This window comes from Chiloscyllium plagiosum, chromosome 1, assembly GCF_004010195.1.
Source record: "Chiloscyllium plagiosum isolate BGI_BamShark_2017 chromosome 1, ASM401019v2, whole genome shotgun sequence".
NCBI classification, from domain to species: Eukaryota; Metazoa; Chordata; class Chondrichthyes; order Orectolobiformes; family Hemiscylliidae; genus Chiloscyllium; species Chiloscyllium plagiosum.
This window is the reverse complement of record NC_057710.1, coordinates 118,966,198-118,987,600: the sequence shown is the minus strand read 5'-3', so window position 1 is coordinate 118,987,600 and position 21,403 is coordinate 118,966,198. Positions and strand designations below refer to the sequence as shown.

General features: G+C 40.9%; 1 protein-coding gene across 1 annotated transcript; it reads left to right on the top strand.

Annotated features, from left to right (window-relative positions):
• The first annotated feature begins 6,508 nt into the window (after positions 1 to 6,508).
• On the top strand, positions 6,509 to 19,553 carry ostc (oligosaccharyltransferase complex subunit). Its single transcript, XM_043694961.1, has 4 exons — positions 6,509 to 6,703; positions 13,706 to 13,799; positions 14,417 to 14,614; positions 19,405 to 19,553. The coding sequence occupies exons 1-4, from the start codon at positions 6,565 to 6,567 to the stop codon at positions 19,421 to 19,423; spliced, it is 450 nt and encodes a 149-aa protein (XP_043550896.1). The 5' UTR covers positions 6,509 to 6,564; the 3' UTR covers positions 19,424 to 19,553.
• The last annotated feature ends 1,850 nt before the right edge of the window (positions 19,554 to 21,403 follow it).

Genomic DNA, 21,403 nt, shown 5'->3' with positions numbered 1-21,403 from the left:
TAACGGCACTGTTCACCTCTATCGACAAAACCCTAGCCAGAGAAACAATAGCCAACCTGCTGGACATACAGAACAGACAACAGGACGTTGAACCTATCATCAACAAAGACGGCATACTCAAACTACTGGACCTGTGTGTCACAACACACTTCACATTCAACAACCAAATATATGAACAAATCAACGGCACACCCATCTCTGGACTCATAGCAGAAGCGGTAATGCAAAGATTAGAACAAACAGTCTTACCGCAAATTCAACCCAACCTCTGGGTCAGATATGTGGATGACACCTTTGTAATAATTAAAAACACAGAAATAGAGAACACACACCGGATCATCAACTCCACACTCACAGGAATCCGATTCACTAGAGAGGAAAAAAAGGACAACCAACTCCCATTCCTAGACGTGATGGTACAGAGAACACCTAACGGAGAATTCACCACAAAGGTATACAGGAAAGCCACACACACAGACCAAGTCCTAAACTACGAAAGCTGATAGAGTTCTGGTTGGAGTGCCATGCTTCAAGGAATTCTCGCACGTGCCTCTGTTTGTCTTGTTCTAGGATAGACGTATTGTCCCAGTCGAAGTGGTGTCCTTCCTTATCTGTATGTAAAGATGCTAGTGAGAGGGGGTCTAGTTGATGTTCATGTATCCTGGTGACTAGTTTTCTGCCCGTTTGTCCAATGTTGTGTTTACTGAGATTATTTTATTTCAGAAAATTTAAACTCTTTTGAGTAGATGCCGCAATCATGAAAATTTTATATCTGACTGTAATTGAGTGAGATCCTTGTTTGATGTCTCTCTTGGTATTATTGTTTTAGAAAGGGAAACTGTATAGATTGTTGAACCAGGAAGGGAGGTCTTTTGATGTGCAAATCTCTGTTGCTGTAATCTGTTCTTGACAAAAGAGAAGGATGCTGTGAACAATGAGAATTGCCCCTTGTCTCAGTATCATCATTGTATGCATTCTGGGAAATGAGCTTAGTCCCTCAGATTAGGACAAATTGGTTCTCGAATTTATGTATATTGTTATATATAAGCACTTATAAAGATTTGACGAATGCATGATATATATGCATGATGGGAGTGTGGGATCGAGTTCAAATAATGACTGAAATCAGTGAGCGGTGAAATAGCCTCTTTATTCAGCAACCACAAGTAGCACAAATTTGAAGCAGCAATAGAATCCAGAAATACATTCTTACAATAACCTCTTTATACATAGTTTTTACATACATTAACATTCCATTACTATAGTGTTATACTGTTTAATCTATAGTACACAAAGGTTTGAGGGGCTTCTGTCCTCAGAGACAGGAAATGGGTTAAAACACGTGCTAAATGCTGGTTGTTACGCCTGATAAGATTAAGGGTGTCTGTCTGGTCTGCTCGCACAATTAAGAGATGTTAATCCTTTTGCATTCCCCATGACTAACCCACCTAGCCTCCACGTCCCTGGACACTATGAGCAATTTAGCATGGCCAATCCACCTAACCAGATGGTGACATCTGAGTCAATGAAAATCTGCAATTAAAAGCTAATCTGACGGTGACCATGTAACTTCTGTTGATTGTTGTGAGCAAATCTGGCACAATAACGTCCTGAGGAAAGGCAATCTGCCATCCTTATCTGGTCAGACCTGAGAGTCACCCACTTCAGTGGTTTCACTCTTAACTGCCCTACCAAGCCACTAGGTTCCAGCAGCAATGGGCTAAGTGGAATGAAGGGACCACATTCTCCTTGGAAATAAAAACTCTCAACATGGCAAAGAAGCAATAGAGTCAGGGAGTACATATGCACAGATCACTAAAAATTCGAATTAGCATTTATTGTCATGTGTACTCAAGTATAGGAATACCAGAGTACAGTGAGAAATGTACAAGTCACCATTCTCTAGCACCATCTTGGTTACACAGCTGATTACAAAACTGAAATAAGGGCTTATGCCCGAAACGTCGATTCTCCTGCTCCTCAGATGCTGCCTGGCCCACTGCGCTTTTCTAGCACCACACTTTTCAACTCTGAAGTAAAAAATACACAGGTTATTACAGCTATAAGAAAAACAAAGAGGACAGTAGGGCACATTACTATTGGAGTAAGATTGAAAAATAGAGGCAATCTGCAAAGACACAGAAAGAGAAAAATAGAGAAAAACCAAAGCTCTGCAGTCCTGTCACATCCAGTCATGATTGGTCATGAACAATTAAAAACTAACGGGAATTGGAGGCTTCACAAACACGCCCACCCTTGATAATGAGAAAGCACAGCTCATTAATTCAAATGAAATCTGTTATGGACTAGGGCAGACCCCCTCAAACCATTTCAAGAAAGTCGCCCTTACCTTAACCTTGTTAGTTATTTTAAGCAGGTGTACAGCGGATATTCCAGGAGAGATGCAGGTGGTCAAACCACTTAGTATAAACAAAACAGCATTTATTTCCAAGATTACCCAATGAAGCACAATTAAAAGAGAACAGAATACAGAATAACTTGACCCAACAGATTATCCCAACTTAATGGTGCTGCTCCAAATATTTGCAACAATTCACATAACACCCCTTGGCAAGAAAGGTAAAATCAAACACATGTTCTTACAGGAGAGAGAGAGAGAGATGGCAGAGAGATTCATCATGGAACACCTTCTTCCATGTAGCTATTTCCTGGAACAGCAGCCTCAAAACTGACTGACAGCCAGACTGTTAAAACCAAACCAAAACCAGAGTAAAGCTGAGCTGGGAGAACTGGCCACTCCTCTTTCATTGTACAAGTGTTTTTTTAAACATGAAAGCCTTTTACCTGAGGTAGTATCTGTTAGCTATAATCAAACTGGCCCTAAAACCCATCAAACCTAGACCTTTCGGAATTGCTGCTTTTACTACCTCTCTGAAAAAAAGCCAAGGATAGCATAATGTTGTTAAAGGAGCAGCATCATTACTCATTGGCACCCACCTTCAGCCTGGGGTGCAGATTGGATAATCCATCTCAGCCTTTTCCAGAAGACCCAGCATCATAGATGCCAGTCATCTACCAATTCAATTCATTCCACATGAAATCAAGAAAGGGCTGAAGACACTGAATACTGCCAAGAATATGGGCAACATTCCAGAAATAGTACTAACTTAAGTCCTCCTGAGCTAGCCACACTCCTAGTCAAACTGTTCCAGGACAGCAAAACATTGACATCTGCCTGACAAGAAATTTATTTTTTGGATGTGAGTTTGCTTGCTGAGCTGGAAGGTTCAGTTTCAGATGTTTTGTCACCATACTAGGTGATGTCATCAGTGAGCCTCCAGTGAAGACCTGGTGTTATGTCCTGCTTTCTATTTATGTGTTTAAGTTTCTTTCGATGTTTGGTGATGTTATTTCTGATGCTTTTTCTTGGAGGATGGTAAATGGGGTCCAAATCGATGTGTTTGTTGATAGAGCTCCAGTTGGAATGCCATGCTTCTAGGAATTCTCATGCTGTCTCTGCTTGGCTTGTCCTAGGATGGATGCATTGTCCCAGTCAAAGTGGTGTTTTTCCTCATCTGTATGTAAGGATACTAGTGATACTGAGTCATATCTTTTTGTTGATGTTCATACTTCCTGCTGGCTAGTTTTCTGGCTAGTAGTGTTTGTTACAGTCCTTGCACGGTATTTTGTAATTGACATTCATTTTGCTTGTTGTCTGAACAGGGTCTACAGGGTCTTTTTTGTTCATTAGCTGCTGTTTTAGTGTGTTGATGGGTTTGTGGGCTACCTTGATGCCAAGGGGTCTGAGCAGTCTGGCAGTCATTTCAGAGATGTCTATGATGTAGGATAAAGTGGCTAGGGTTTCTGGGTGTGTTTTGTCTACTTATTTGGGTTTGTTGCTGAGAAATCGGTGGACTGTATTCATTGGGTACCCATTCTTCTTGAAAACACAGTATGGGTGATTTCTGCTCTTTGTAGTTCCTTTGTGCTGCAGTGTGTGGCGGCTTTTTGAAATAATCTCCTAATGCAGCTTTGTTTGTGGGTGATTGGTTGTGTGTGAGTTAGCAAAGGGACCTAGAATTCAATATCTCACAGGAGTAATTAACCTCCTTGCTGTGTTTTCTCATTGCTTATTCCTTGCCAATGTTAAGGTTTTACTGTTTCATTGATTAACTGTTTTGAAAACTATTTCAGTACATTTAAATAATCAAGTCGGTTGCCTGTGACAGGCTCATTTTGTGTCCTTATGATTACAATTAATTTAAACATTTTAATTAGCTCGAATTGAATTTCCAACAGATAAAAAAAACTTAACTTGATTTGACATTCAAACATTATCATGTTCATAGCCTAGACAACAATCTCAGGACTCAGTGTTTACTCGAGATAATCTCTCACCATTCCTTTGCAGTTATTTGCTCAACATATCTATTGGATATTGGATATATACATTAACATTGAAACCTAGAAATTAATTATTAATATCATGTCAAAAGGGCCTTAGCAGATCGATCAGTGCTGATTCCCAAAAGCAAATAATCCATTTCTAGTCTGATTACAATAGAATTCTGAGAAATACAAAATGTTTTGTTTTCATTGCAAAGAAAAGTAACTGGTGAAGGCTGACAATACTACTGCTGAAAACAAAAGTGTAGTAAGACAATACTTTAAATCTGGCCATATCTTTAGGTGTATGACTAAATTACTTTACAATATTTAAAATAAAACAAAGAACTATGGATGCCAGAAATTAGAAACAAAAACAGAAATTTCTGATGAAACTGAGCCGGTATGGGGCAATCGGTGATGGAAAACCGTGTTAACGTTTTGCGTCCAGTGACCCTTCTTCAACTTTCAGCTAAAGTTATAATAGCTATCAGCAAAATCTGGATTGTTTGGCACTGGTGCCCTAAAGTTTGGGGGTTTATAGCAAGCTGGGATACCTCATTACTCAAGTGGAAGGTTGCAAAAAGAAGCAACCCAAAACTCTTAAAGGAGGATCTACAATCTAACAAGAGTGCCTCCAAATAACAACAATAATCATACAGTCAGTCATTCCTTATCCAGGAAGAAACCCCAGTGTCAACAGCTTGTGTGGGAAGTGACTTTGTCCAAATGTTGCTGTGCAGCCAATCTGTGAATATTTTTATTCTTAATCTAATGTACTTTAAAGATAACACTTAATACCGGTGAACGGTTGGTTATTCTTTTGACTGGAAAAAGATATACACTGAAATTTCTCAGAGTGTTTTGTTAATATTTGTGAATGACCTGCACCTTCATATACATGGCATGGCTTCAAAACTCACAGTGACATATTTGGAAGGAGGATAATGATAAACTTCAAAATGACATAGTAGACCAGGTGGCAAATTAAATTCCATGGAGAGTGTGAACTGAACTTTTCATATTCAATCTTGTTCTAGTCATCCTGACTCCTCTCATAAACAACCAAAAGCAAGTCATCATGGGTGACAGAAATTTTAAACAGGCAGAAACTACTGAAAATACTTAACAAATCTGACAGCAATTGTGGAAAGAGCAGCAGAGTTTATGGGCTGGATTGGTGTACAACTTCTGTAAAATACTGTGGGTGTGAAAGCCACCACCTATCTGCCTATGCCAAGATCTCATGGACCAACATCACAAGAAAAATTATCTGGTCATTCATCAACATTACTATATGTGGGGATAGAGGTACATGATACACATGGACCACAAAGCTGCTCTCTCATTAAAGACAGATGAGTTAACCTGAGGCTCATCAGACCTCAGTCAAGGCCTGAGAAGAAGGGGCCTTCATGAGGACCTGTCTGTGCGTGCAAATGGAACCCATACTATTGGTATCACTTTACACTGCGAACCAGCTGTCCAATAATTCAGCTAACCTAAAAGATATGGTGGCCAAATCAGGGAGGTGGAAGAAATTAGTGGTAAGGTAGGAATGTAAAAATCCTAACACAGACGGAGTTAGTAATTGTGTAAGGGGAAGAGAGGGAAGACGGGGGCAGGTTCAAGTGAGAGATGTACAGCATGGAAACAGGCCCTTCAGTCTAACCGTCTGTGCTGACCAGATATCCTAAACCAATTTAGTCCCAATTGCCAGCATTTGGCCCATATCCCTCCAAACCCTTCCTATTCATAAACCCATCCAGATGCTTTTAAGTGTAATTATACACTTCCTCTGGCACCTCATTCCATACACACACACCACCCTCTGCGTGAAAAAGTTGCCCATTAGGTCCCTTTTAAATCTTTCCTCTCTCACCCGCTAGTTCTGGACTGCCTCACCCCCCGGGGAAAAAAAAACCTTTTCTGTTTCTTGAACAATTCCACATCTCTGGCAAAGGATGGTCCCAGAGTGACTGCAGCGACTGTAAAGCTCTGAGGGACGTCCTGGAAATGAAGCTGGCCAGAGCCTCATGTAACAACCGCAGCGGCAACAGTCCTTGTGACATCATCAGCCCCACGGCGCCGCCTGGGCGCGGGTCACGTGACGGGCACAGGGAAGGGGCGGGGCCTCGCGGGTGGGTGGGTGACGCAGACCGGAAGTTGACCGTCGGGGTTTCCGGGCCACGTCGCGCTGGAGGTCAGTGCCTGGAGATGGAGGCGGTGTTCGCGCTGCCTTTCGCGGTGTTGGAATGCCCCAATGTGAAGCTCAAGAAGCCGGGGTGGCTTCACATGCCGTCCGCCATGACCGTCTACGCCCTGGTCATCATCTCCTATTTCCTCATCACCGGCGGTGAGTGACCGGCCGACCCCCTCCCTCCGCGGTACCGTCTCCCGGAGCAACCAGCTCCCATACCCGGCCCGAGACCTCCCTGAGATACCGGGCAGACTTACTCTTGAAGGAGGGCGTCTCACTTTGAGTTAGTCCAATCTTGACTCTTGTTTACAGGGTCAAACTTTAAACTTCTGCTTGCTGATGAACAAACCTGGTTAGGAAACTTCAGTTTGAGCAGAGTTAAAAATCACACAACACCAGGTTATAGTCCCACAGGAATATCCAATTAAACCTGTTGCACTATAACCTGATGTTGTGTGATTCTGGATTAGTGGTGCTGGAAGAGCACAGCAGTTCAGGCAGCATCCAAGGAGCTTTGAAATCGACGTTTCGGGCAAAAGCCCTTCATACATTTCAAAGCCCTTTGGATGCTGCCTGAACGGCTGTGCTCTTCCAGCACCACTAATCCAGAATCTGGTTTCCAGCATCTGCAGTCATTGTTTTTAACCTGGTATTGTGTGAGTTTTAACTTTGTACACCCCAGTCCAACACTGGCATCTCCAAATCAGTTGAGCAGAGGCTGTAAGGTATGTGCAAAAGGGATAGCAAGAATTGGAGTATAATATGGGAATTCCAAACTATAAAGCGTTTGTGGCCCAGAAAAGGGCCACTTGACCTAATATTATTTGTGCTGAATAAATAGGTCACCTAACGTAATCACACTTTCCCTCATTTGGTCCATAGCTTTGCAGGTTGCAGCACTTGAGTTGTATACTGAGACAGAAAATCGTAGACTCCCTACAATGTGGAACTGACCATTTGGCCCAACAAGTCCACACCAACCCTCTGGGTATACCTTCCAGACCCATCACATACCCTTTAACCCTACATTTCTCACGACTAATACACCTAACCTACACATCCCCTGAACACTATGGGCAATTTAGCACCTAAACATGTTTGGAGTGTTGGAGGAAACTGAAACACAGGCAGATGTGGGGAGAATGTGCAAACTCTACACGACCAGTTGCCTGAGGTTGGAATCAAACCTAGGTCCCTGGATCTTTTCAATGAATTGAGGTTTACCATTTTCAGAATCTACCATTCTTTTGGTGAAAGAAAATCATCATCCTCATAATTGTTCTATGAATCACTTGAAATCTGTGCCCCCGAGACACTGATCTCTTTGCTAAAGTAAACAGACCCTTTCCCGTCCATTTTATGCAGGCCCCCTTCAGATTTGAACATTTCAATTAAATCTCTCCTCAGCCTCTTCTGTTCCAAAGAGATCAGCTCCTGTCTCTTCAACATTCCCCCCCACAACTGTCATTCTAAAGTCCTGGCAACATCTTCGTAAATATCCTCTGCAACTTCTGGTGAATTTCATCCTTTTTGAAATGAAGTGACCAGACCTGCACACAGTATGTTGCCTAAATAATAATTGATTTATACAGCTTCAGCATTGCCAGACAATTCTTATCTTGGCTATATAGGTAAACATTTTTTTTGTTCGTTAGGGGGATGTGGGTGTCATTGGCTGGGCCACGTTTACTATCTGTCCCTAGTTGCCCTGAAAGTGGTGGTGAGTTGTTATCTTGAACTGCTGCAATCCATGTGCTATAGGTGGATGCACAGTGCTGTTAAAGAGGGAATTCCATGGCCAAGTGAAATAAGAGTCATATATTTCCAAGTAAGGATAGTGAGTGGCTTGCAGGTGATGGTCTTAACCAACTTATTGACCTGATTTATAGACATTGACTCCGAAGTCCTTAATTTCCATTGCAACCCTTCATATTCTCGATTAATTGGAAATTCATTAGCCTTGTTTGATCTCTGCAAATGTATCACTTTGCACTTGTCAGGGGTTGCATTCTATTTGCACTAGACTTACGGTCAAGTGCAATTTTACATAGTCACGAAGGAGACACCACAGAGTCATAAAGTCATAAAGATGTACAGCATTGAAACAAACCCTTTGGTCCAACTTGTCCATGCTGACCAGATATCCCAACCCAACCTAGTCCCCCCTGCCAGTACCTGGCCCCTGTCCCTCCAAACCATTCCTATTCATATGCCAATCCAGATGCCTTTTAAATGTTGCAATTGTACCAGCCTCCATCACTTCCTCTAGTAGCTCATTCCATACACGCACTACCCTCTGCGTGAAAAAGTTTCCCCATAGGTCTCTTTTATATCTTTCCCTTCTCACCCTATACCTGTGCCTTCTAGTTCTGGACTCCCCCACGCCAGGGGGAAAAACCTTGTCTATTTATCCTATCCGTGCCCCTCATGACTTTATAAACCTCTATAAGGTCACCCCTCAGCCACTGACTCTCCAGCGAAAACAGCCCCAGCCCATTCAGCCTCTCCCTATACCTCAAATCCTCCAAACCTGGCAACATCCTTGTAAAGAATTGATGCAATGTTCCAAACGTTGCCTAACCAATGTCCTATACAGCCACAATATGACCTCCCAACTCCTGTACTCTTTGCTCTGAGCAACAAAGGAAAGCATACCAAACGCTGCCTTCACTATCTTATCTACCTGCAACTCTACTTTCAAGGAGCTATGAAACTGCACTCCAAGGTCTCTTTGTTCAGCAACACTCCCTAGGATCTTACCATTAACTGTATATATCCTACTAAGATTTGCTTTCCCAAAATGCAGCTCCTCGTATTTATCTAAACTAAACTCCGTCTGCCACTTCTCAGCCTATTGACCCATCTTATCAAATCCCATTGTAATCCGAGGTAACCTTCTTCGTTGTCCACTACACCTCCAATTTTGGTGTCATCTGCAAACTTACTAACTACACCTGTTATGCTCACTTTCAAGTCATTTATATAAATGATAAAAAGTAGTGAACCCAGCACCGATCTATGTGGCACTCCACTGTCACAGGCCTCCAGTCTGAAAACAGCCTTCCAGCACCATTCTCTGTCTTCTACATTTGAGCTAGTTCTCCCTGTATTCCAAGAGATCTAACCTTGCTAATGAATCTCCCATGGGGAACCTTGTCAAATGCTTTACTGAAGTTCACGTAGGTCACGTCTGCAGCTCTGCCCTCATCAATCCTCTTTGTTACTTCTTCAAAAAACTTAATCAAGTTCGTGAGACATGATTTCCCAAGGACAAAGCCATGTTGACTATCCCTAATCAATCCTTGCTTTTCCAAATATGTGTAAATCCTGTCCCTAAGGATTCCTGCCAACAAAATGCCCACCATCGATGCCAGGCTCATTGGTCGATAGTTCCCTGTCTTGTCCTTACCACCTTGCTTAAATAGTGGCACCACGTTAGCCAACCTCCAGTCTTCCAGCACCTCACCTGTGACTATCGATGATACAAATATCTCAACAATGGACTCAGCAATCACTTCTCTAGCTCCCCATAGAGTTCTAGGGTACACCTGATCAGGTCCTGGGGATCTATCCACTTTTATGCATTTCAAGACATTCAGCACTTCCTCCTCTGTAGTATGGATTGTGAGAGATATACAGCTCGAGTGAGCATTTAGAATTTGGAAACACCATGGGAATAGCATTGGATAAATCAAAGTCCAAAATCAGGAGCTCAGCACAAAAGGGTGACATCGTAGGTACATTCATTAGTTGGTGATAGCTGCCAATTTGACTATAATAGCTTACTTTCAGATTGAAGGTAGATAGGAGTAACATTTAAAGGTTATAAATCATAAGACCAGAAGCAGTCGCATCCATTGGATTCACTCCCTCAAATTCATTCAGGGGCAGAAGGGTGTGACTACAAGTGAGGCTAGTAAAAGGATCCAGGAGCCTCAGCCTTGAGCTTGTCATAGAGCCAGAGAGCTGTACAGCATGGAAACAGACCCTTCAGTCCAACTTGTCCATGCTGACAGATATCCTAAATTAATCTAGTCCCATTTGCCAGTATTTGGCCCATATCCCCCTCAACTCTTACTATTCATATACCCACCCAGGTGCCTTTTAAATGTTGTAATTGTACCAACCTTTACCACTTCCTCTCGCAGCTTATTCCATGCATGTGTGAAAAAGTTGCCCTGTAGGTCCTCTTTTATTCCCCCCCCCCCCAACCTTAAACCACATCCTCCAGTTTTGGACTCCTACAGGGCCAGAGTCCTCGACCTCCCCTCATATCACACGTCCTTCATCACAGGGATCATTTTTAAACCTCCAGTGGATCTACCTGCAACGTCAGCACATCTTTCCTGAGATACAGGGCTCAACACTGCCCTCAATATTCCAAATGCAGTCTGACCAGGGCCATATACACTTCAGCAGTATATTTCTCCTCTTGTACTCTAGCTCTCTTGAAATGAATGTTAACATTGCATTTGTCATCTTAACTGCTAACTGAACCTGCATGTTAATCTTAAGAGAATCTTGAACGAGGACTTCCAAGTTACTTTGTGCTTTAGATTTCCAAAGCCTTTCCTTGTTTAGAAAATAGTCTATACTTCTATTCTTCCTACCAAAGTGCATACCCTCACACTTTCCCACATTATATTGCATCTGCCACTTCTTTGCCCACTTTCCTAGCCTGTCCATGTCCTTCTGCAGCCTGAAAAAGCTCAGCAAGCCTGGCAGCGTCTGTGAAGAGAAATTAGAGTTAATGTTTTAGATTCGGTAACCTTTCCTCAGAACAGTTCTGATGAAAGCTCACCCGGCCTGAAACATTACCTCTGATTTTTCTTCACAGATGCTGCCAGACCTGATCTTTTCCAGCAACTTCTCTTTTTGTATCAGATTGACAGCATTGTAGTTCTTTTGGTTTTCCTTCTGTGGCCTCCCTGCTTCCTCACACTATGTGCTCCTCCACATATCATCATGTCACCTACAAACTTAGCAGCAATGCCCTCAGTTTCTTTGTCCAGATTGTTGATATATAATGTGAATAGATTAGTCCCAGCGCACACCCCTGCACAATTCCACTATGTTCCACACAACTAATCTTTGCTTTTCGTCTGCCTTACCCTGTATGCTCCTTGATAATTTATAGAGGTGGCTGTCCCACTTTCTGGGAGCACATTTACGTTGAACCCATTGAATGCTTACCACTGCTCAAATATTGATTTATCTTCAAGTAACTCTTTCAATCCACTTTGTTGAATCTCTGGCTAAGTAAAATTGGCTTTGCTCCAACTTGGAGCTCTTAATTGATATTTGTCTTTTTCCTTAATTATGTTAAAACTAACTGAATTATAATCAGTGCCACTCCTCTGCCTTTCTAGCTTCATTTCCTAAAACAAATCCATATTTTTCCCTCCCTTGTTGGACTTGCTGAATACTGACCAAAAACAATTCTTCTGAATGCACCTCATAATTCTACTCAATTCCTATCACACTGAAACTATCCAAGTTAATATGAGGGTAATTAAACTCCTCTAGTTTTGCTTTCCTATTGTTCTTTCATTTCTCAGATGTTTGCCATGTATTTGCTCTTCTGTCTCTCTCTCTCTCTGACTCTTTGGGGGTCTATAGGAACCTGTTAGGAGAAAGTGAGGACTCATTCCTGAAGAAGGGCATATGCCTGAAACTGCTCCTCGGATGCTGCCTGGCCTGCTGTGTTTTTCCAGCACCACATTTTTCAACTACAGTATCCTGTTGGTAGTGTGTTACTCAGCTCAATTCACATAATTTTATTTGTTTATCCTTCTACCATATCCCCATTCCTCACAGCTGTACGTGTTTCTTTGACCAAAATGACCCTTTTCCTATCTTTTATCACCCTCCATCTCTCTGGTCTGAAAGCTCTGTAAGCAGGCACACTGAAATGTCATCCCAGTCCCCCTTCAGGGCTTATTTCTGACATGGTTTTGATACCATGCTGCCTCGCTTCTATCTGTGCCCTCAGCTTGATTGCCTTATTTTGCTATACTTCCTTCCACTGATGTACATACCCTTGAGCACTGCTATTTTTTTAAATCCCCAGCCTTTGTTTTCTGATCCCTCCAGACTCACCCACTAACTTTCTGCATCTAATTTTCATTTCTGATATTGCCTTAACTGCATGTACTGGAGTGTCCCTGTCACTCTGCTAAACTAGCTTAAACTAGCAAAATGTCCAGCAACAAATTTAATTTCAACTCTATTCAGGTAAATCAGCTGGACTTCGTAGCTCCCATGTCCTCCAGAATTAGTCCCAATGACCCAAGAATTCAATGCCCTCCTTACTGCACTAATATCCTAGCAATGCATTCTCCGATGATCTTATCCTCCTTTTCTTGTATTCACTTGCATGTGACAGTGGGAGTAATCTTAAGATTTTGCTTGCTTATTTTCTACTGAGTACCCTAAATCCTGACTGCTAGGTCACATCCCTCTTTCTCCCTATGTTATTGGTTTAATGTGGGCCATAGCTGCTGACTGACCACCTTCCTACCTCAGGATGCTCATCACCATCCTGGACTCACCAATAAACTTCTCCATTTTGGCAAAAAAGAGAGAGAAACAGCATGTTACATAAATGGAGAGAATACGGAGGGACCTTTCAGGTATAGAGCGATCTGAATGTCCTGGTACATGAATCAATAAAGTCAGTATGCAGATATAATAAGTGAATAGGGAAACAAATGGGAAATCAAGAGGAATGAAATATGAAAGGATGTTTGCTACAGTTGTTTCATCTGAATGAACCCAGCTCCAAAAGCACCCTAGAAACTTGTCAGGGTGGTTCCCCTGTGTGAGAGAGTTTAGTACCAGAGTCTCTGAATAATGGGTCACCTACTTCATATAGAGATAAGGAAGAATTTCTTCTTTCAGGATTGTGAATCTCTGGGATTCTTTTCCACAGCGGGTTGTTGTGGCTAAGAGATTTTTAACCAGTAAGGGAACTGAGGGAATATCACGAAAAGGCAGAAGTGGAATTGAGAATTAGGAGATCAGCCATAATCATCTTGAATGCTCCTAGTCTTATGATTAAATATTGACATTTTCTCCCAATGCTGTTTTCGTTTTTAAATATGCAAACATATTTAGATTCTTTGCTGTAGATTTAAAAGATATTTGCTGCTTTATTAGGTATCATTTATGATGTCATTGTGGAGCCTCCAAGTGTGGGATCAATGACAGATGAACATGGCCACCAGAGGCCTGTAGCCTTCTTAGCATACAGGTATATCTGCGTTGTTATTGCAGCCTTTTTGTTTTTGCTTTCATTTGTGTAATGTTAGCTAGCTTTGTGTCAGTAGGTTATTTTGGATTAGTGGCATCAGAATTGATCTGTATTCTGATCTACGCTCCTATCCCATTTTGCAGAGCTGTTGCATTTTTCCTCTAGACTAAGAGTGCATAGACCTGCAGTGCCCAGGAATCGAACCCATGCACTTTTTTTTTTGTTTGGAATATGAGGGCATTAATGACAGATGCACTGGATCAGTGAGGAAAATAAGGATGTCTGTCCATCCTGTCTGCTCATGCACTCCAAAAAACATCTTTTTCTGTTGTTTTTTCAAGTGTCCCAGTTTTTTTGATGCATTGAGCCTGTTATGGAGCATGAAGCAGTTTTATCATTATTAAGATAAATTAACCTTTTTTGCGATTTGTAATCAAAAAATCATCAAAATGGGAAGTGTGTGTGTGTGTCTGACGCTTAACAGATAAAATTATCTCTCAGATCTAAGTCTATCTAAGATTAACTCCCGTGCTTGTGGTGATTTGTTCCCATACTTTTCTCATTTTGGAGACATTGTATATTAGATCTAATAATGTTCTCTCATTTCATCTTTTCAGAGTCAATGGACAGTACATAATGGAAGGTCTTGCCTCAAGTTTTCTGTTTACAATGGGAGGGCTAGGGTTCATAATCTTGGATCGCTCAAATGCTCCCAACATTCCAAAGCTGAATAGGTTTCTACTATTGTTCATTGGTTTTGTCAGTGTCCTGTTGAGCTTCTTCATGGCTAGAGTCTTCATGAGAATGAAACTGCCGTAAGTATCAAATGCTGATCTAGTATCATCTTTATTTTGAATGATGCATGCCACTATGTATCCTTATTTTGTCTGAGCATATTTTAAATTTTTTAAATTTAGAATTTAATAATGTTCAAGGAAAATCAGCCAAATAAGAGGGTTAGCCTATTTGGTTACCTGTAACACCTTTTTTGGAAGTATGTCTTGATTCTACTGTAATGATACTTAATAATACAATCAGTGAAGTTAGCCAAGTGGAGTTGTATATGGCAAGCATCAATTAATAAGTTCTTTAATTGACCTTACACTGACCAGGCAATTTGCAGATTTCCATTTGGGGTGATTTGTATTCAGTCTGGGGAGACTTCACTAATTTTCACATTGCCCCATGCTCTCATTTGGGATTTCAAGCACTCTAAAGAAAGTCAGGATATTCTATTTAATAAATCATTCTCAATATACTGCTTGGGAGGTGAGTCCTTCTCTCCATTGCCTTGCAGTAGCTGCCATTTAGCACAGGAAGTGGGAGAATTGATTTGAAAACTTTACTTCAATAGTCTTTAATGACTGCCATGGCCCACTGTTCTTGCATTGCTTCTAGTGCAAAAAAAGAGCAGGCAAGCACCGGAACAAACAGGCTATGTGCAGTCAATGTTCCTTTAAGCTGCACGTATTTAAATCTTAAAAGAACTATGTGGTACAACAAACCTCTTTGGGCAACACAAGTTAAAAGTTCAGTATTCCAGCTGCTTTGTCAAAGGTCTTCATTTCTCTATTTAGATTAGATTAGCTTCCCCACAGTAGGGAAACAGGCCCTTCGGCCCAACAAGTCCACGCCGACTCTCCAAAGTGTAACCCACCCAGACCCATTCTCCTACCCTATACTTACCCCTGACTAATCTCAAAATCTCAAAATACACAACAAACATAGATCACATTTTATTCATGGCCATACCACTATGTCCACCCTAGGCACTCCCAGCCTTGAGGTGAAATCAGCACTGTCTGGAGACTTGGTGCTGGATCAGACTGGGTTGGAAAGACTTGTTATTCTGGACTTTTTAATTCTTTATTTTTCTAATTTATTCCTTTTTTTTAAGATGACATGAAGGTCTGTAATGCTAGACATTTTATTTCTTTATTTTTCTAACTTTTTTTCCGAAGAATTTGTACTTAAGAATCTGCACCTCGGTACATTTGTACCTAAGATGGTGCTGTAAGTGGCGACTTGTAAACTTTTCACTGTACTCATGTGAGACGTGAATTCTTGATGTCACAAGGAATTAAGGTCTACAGAGAGAATGTGGATAAGTGGAGTTGAAATGCCCATCAGCCATGATTGAATGGCGGAGTGGACTCAATGGGCCGAATGGCCTTACTTCCACTCCTATGTCTTATGGTCTTATGTCTTAATGCACCTAACACTATGGGCAATTTAGCATGGCCAGTTCATCTGACCTGCACATCTTTGGACTGTGGGAGGAAACCGGAGCACCCGGAGGAAACCCACGCAGACACGGGGAGAATGTGCAAACTCTACACAGACAGTCGCCCAAGGCTGGAATCGAACCTGGGTCCCTGGTGCTGTGAAGCAGCAGTGCTGACCACTGAGCCACTGTGCCGCCTTCTAAAAATTCATATTGTAAAATTTTTAAAAAGTGTTTAATTTGGACATTGAATTGGAACTAGCTTTATTGTCACGTACTCACATGAGTACAGTGAAAAGTTTACAAGTCACCACTTACAGCACCATCTTAGGTACAAATGTACCGAGGTGCAGATTCTTAAGTACAAATTCTTCGGAAAAAAAGTTAGAAAAATAAAGAAATAAAATGTCTAGCATTACAGACCTTCATGTCATCTTAGGTAAAAAAAAAAGGAATAGATTAGAAAAATAAAGAATTAAAAAGTTCAGAATAACAAGTCTTTCCAACCCAGTCTGATCCAGCACCAAGTCTCCAGACTGTGCTGATTTCACCTCAAGGCTGGGAGTGCCTAGGGTGGACATAGATCACATTTTATTCATGGCCATACCACTATGTTTGTTGTGTATTTTGAGATTCTCACACTTGATCACCCCTTCTTTACGCCACCTCCTTTTCTAAGAAGTGATGGTCAGAGGCATTGTGCTCCAGTAAGAATGTTTACATATGCTCTTGTGTTTAGTGGGAAATACTTCAGAAGTGTAGATGAGTCTGAGAACTGTTCCTGATCAAGTTGGTGAATGGGTAGCTGTCCTTAGTAACTTGTTTCATAAAGAAATCCTTGGGGTTTGGTTAGCTTAGTTGGCTGAATGGCTGGGTTGCGATACAGAGTGATGCCAACAGTGTGGTTTGATTCCTGCACTCCAGTTGAGAAGATCATCAATGACTCTCTTCTCAACCTCTCCCCTCCCCTGAGGTCATAGTCATAGAGTTATAGAGATGTACATTTCGGAAACAAACCCTTCGGTTCAACTCGTCCATGCTGACCAGATATACCAACCATTTGCCAGTACCCAACCCATATCTCTCCAAACCCTTCCTATTCATATACCCATCCAGATACCTTTTAAATGTTGCAATTGAACCAGCTTCCACCACTTCCTCTGGCAGCACATTCCATACATACACCACCTGCATAAAAAAGTTACCCCATAGGTCTCTTTTTATATCTTTCTCCTGTCACCCAAACTTATGCCTTCTTGTTCTGGACTCCCCCGCCCCAGGAAAAAGACTTCTATTTATCCTATCCATGCCCCTCATGATTTTATAAAACTTTATAAGGTCACCCCTCAGCTTCCAACTTTCCAGCAAAAACAACCCCCGCCTATTCAGCCTCTCACTATAGCTCAAATCCTCCAACCCTGGCATCATCCTTGTAAATCTTACCTGAACCCTTTCAAGTTTCACAACGCCCTTCCGATAGGAAGGAGACCAGAATTGCATACAGTATTCCAAAAGTGGCCTAACCAATGTCCTGTACAATGTGATGACCCTCAGGTTAAACCACCACCAACCCATGTAAATAAAATCTCTCATCATTGGAACTATTCTGGTAAAACCCTTCTGTAACCAGGCAAGGACCTTCACTTGTTTCCTAAAGAGTGTTGGCCAGAAATGGATGCAGTGTGCTAGTCATGGCTTAACTAGTGCTTCGCAAAGATTTAGCATTACTTTTCTGCTTTTGTAGTCAGTATCTGTATTTATGGAGATTGAAGTCCCACATGCTTTGCTTCTCTCAATATATCATGTGCATCAATCTTTGAAGGTGTCTTGTCGACTTTGTTCTGTTCCTGCACATTTTTTAGAACTGGGCTGGTAAGTCCTTATCAATTCTTCGGAGACCATCTGCCAAAAATAAATCACCTAATATTTCTCTGCATTAAATTCCATCTGCCACTTGTCTGTCCTTTCTGCACGGTTATGTGTGACCTGTTGCAGGCAATTTGTATCATCTGCACTTTGCCATTCGTCCGTGTTTGGTATCACCAGCAATGTATTATATTTTGCTCGGTATTCCAAAATTCAAGTTATTTATATGTAGCAGGGGTCCTTTCTTTTGGAGACCTATCGAACATCCTCAGCACGATTTTACCATTTTTTTCTTAACTCTTAACAGACTGGACTCTGTCCCTTGAAGGACATCTCTCTTTCCAGCACTGCAATGTCTTCCCGAATCAGCACTCCCTCTGCTTTGCTTTTTTCCCATCTTGTATCTTTTCTGAAGACATTACATCCTTTAATGTTATAGGATATTAAACCCACTTGACTATTATGCAAGGCAGATAACATAATGCGGGACTCTCAATGATGTCTCAGTCTTTTGCTCTAATTATGGATTTGCCTATTACAGCTTCATTTCTATACTTTGCTATTCTCTTTCCCACTCCTTTCTCTCCTCCTCTCCCCAAAAGTGCACACATTTTCGCGTAAGTACCATGATCTGGTCTGTAGTCCTTCAGAGTATTGCAGTCATTAATATGAAGTACCTGTTTAAAATGGCACATGCCTTGTAAATTCCTGTATAACCGCTTCTTCCAACATTTCCAGATGGTCACTCACTGATTGTGCTAATTTATTACCTGTGTGGTGAATATACAATCCTGGAATATAGAGTCCAGGAAACCATTATCCTCCCTGACAGTCCAGTGACTCCAGTTGCTACTCAAGCTGAGATCCTGGCCTTGAGCTTAAGCACCTGGAGATTCTTACTACATGTATTTGCTGAGGTGCTTGAAATGTCCCTATTCTGTCGCACTATAATTTCATTAAGACTGTAGTCAGTTGGCTGCGAACCTTCAGTGTCTTGCACTGCTTCCTCATGGACTTGCCTTTTTACCCGCTCACTGCTTTGTGACAGGGAGGAGGAAGCTTTGCTAATTGGTGAAGTTCTGTCATCCCACCCACCACCACAGTATCTGATTAATGTACTGGAAATCACATCAAATCTTACACAAACATACAAAATGCTGGAGAAACTCAGCAAGTATGGAGAGAGAAAGAGAGTTGAATGTTTTGAATCTGATATGACCCTGAAGCTGTTTTGAATGAGTGTCATATTAGACTCAAAAGGTTAATTCTATTTCTGTCTTCACAGATGCTGCCAGATCTACAGAGTCTGTCCAGTATTCTGTACTGCTACAGATTTACATTATCTGCAATGTTTTGCTTTTATTTGAATCAAATCATAATTTGTTTCATGGTGAACATCTGTATCTCTCTATTAGTTTTGATCTATAGAAACCTGAGCTCGTTTTCTTGAAAAGGGAATAGATAAAGTTGTTGTAATATTGTAATGTTTTTATAAAGATCTGAATTTTTTTTCAGGGGTTACTTGATGGGTTAATGTCAACTTGGAAGCATCAAAGCCAGAATTCCTGAATGAAGCTGATCAACCAAAAGCTGTAAAAAGTGGCATGGTGTAATTTGAAAACAAAAGAGAATTTGTAAAGAACAGAAATAAATTTTTTACAAGACTTGTGTTAAATATCTTTATATATCATTTATTAGTTCATACAACTCTTTTCAATTTCAAAATAATGATACCGATGTGGGATTGTGTTGAATAAGGACTGAGATTAGGGAGTGGTGAACATCTGCAGTAGCACAGTTCGAGATGGCGATGGAAACCGAAGTACAGTTTTACAGTAGCCTCTTTATACACAGTTCTTGCATCCATTAAAATTTTAGCACGATGGTGTCACATAGTTGTATCTATTGTACAGACAAGTTTGCATGCTGTCTGTCCTTGGGAAGCAAGAGATGGTCTAAGCACTTGTTAAATGCTGGCTGTTGTTCTTAATGGGATTAGCACGTCTGTTCTGTCCAAGCTTGCATAATTAAGGGGTGTTAGTCCTTTTGCATTTTAAGTTAGTAATGTTAGTAAAACAAAAACTAGACCCGTATAATCCAAATAAGTGAGAACTTTTACATGTACTAAGTAAAAGTATAGAGGATATTAGATCGATCTCTCGCAGCTGGGTCATGAGATTTCATTTACTATTACCGGTTTTGACAGTTCTTATACATGCATGCAATTTCACAGAAGCGCTGTTTTGATAGTAAATTTCTTAAAGGGGGTAGTGGCCCTACTTAATATGTATTTAAAAGGTACGTGCTAGTGGAGGAAACTGTTTGATGTTCTGCAATCTATTCAGGTCCAAGAGTCTGTTATTAAGAGCGGATTAATATTATAATTTTCCATAGTTTCAAGTGAGTTATGGAGACACGAAAGAAGGTAGGGCATTGTTCTGAGTAGGTTATAATATTACCACTTTGGGTAGCTTTTGATATAGAAACAGGTCTAAATGCTGCTTGTAGCATGGGGCTGATAATTGAAGAATATTAGGAAGCAGTAATGGATTGGAAGGGATGTTTTAATTTATTTTATCTTGTAATAGCAAAATGTACTACAAAAACGTGATTTTATGAATGAATGGAAATGCAGTTTACAGCAGTAAAGTGTGTTTGTGAATTGGTAAAGCAAATCATAATGTAATGTCTCACACCGATGAATTATTAGAGTTAGGTATTTGAATAGTTAAGCTAAAGGCCTGATTATATAACTACCAACCTTGCTGTTGCCATTTATATGAAGTCATTCACAACTTTAGGGTATTCCAAAGCACTTTACAGTCAATTAATTACTTTTGAAGTTTGAACACTCTTGTAATGTACAAAACATGACAGCCATTTATGGATAGCAAGGTGTGACAAACAGCAATGTGATAATGACCAGTTCTATTTTAGGATGTCTTGGCACAGTTGATAGTGTTTCTGCTGTCATGATTGATTGGGGGCGTATGCTGGAAATCAAGCCCTGCTATTCCTGGAGTTTGTCTCAAAAGTTAAAGATTAAGAAATAAGTGCACAAAATTCATCAATTTCCTGGTTCAGGCCCAGGTTGATAGAAAGCACTGATCAGGTTTTGTACTTAAAAAGGATTACTGTTTATTCCAAGCAATTAGGCTCTAGCTACAGATGAAGTTATAAACCATTGGCATATAACGCTAATTAAACTTGCATCTACATACCAATTCCCCTTTACACACATGCACTTTGATATGTACATGTGTGTGTGCACAAAGACAGAAAAGCACATGGTTGGAGGAAAGCTGGAAACATGGTTTCAGTAGTGTTCGCTCCCATGTTCTGCTAAGTTGGTTCTTTCTGATCTAAATGTTTCTTCTTGTCTTCCCTTTTCTGAATTTTTCCTCTGGTTACAAGAGGCACAAGCTGGCTGGTTCACTTGTAAAATTGTCTGATTTATCAATTAAATCACAGCAACTGCTAAAGGAAAGATTAGCTAGTTTTTGGCAGGATTAAT

Bases quoted from the DNA above. Each gene is read 5' to 3' on its own strand.
- ostc (XM_043694961.1), top strand. From the start codon at position 6,565: ATGGAGGCGGTGTTCGCGCTGCCTTTCGCGGTGTTGGAATGCCCCAAT. The intron at 6,704-13,705 runs GTGAGTGACCGG...CTGCTTTATTAG, and splicing joins CTATTTCCTCATCACCGGCG to GTATCATTTATGATGTCATT. The intron at 13,800-14,416 runs GTATATCTGCGT...TCATCTTTTCAG, and splicing joins GTAGCCTTCTTAGCATACAG to AGTCAATGGACAGTACATAA.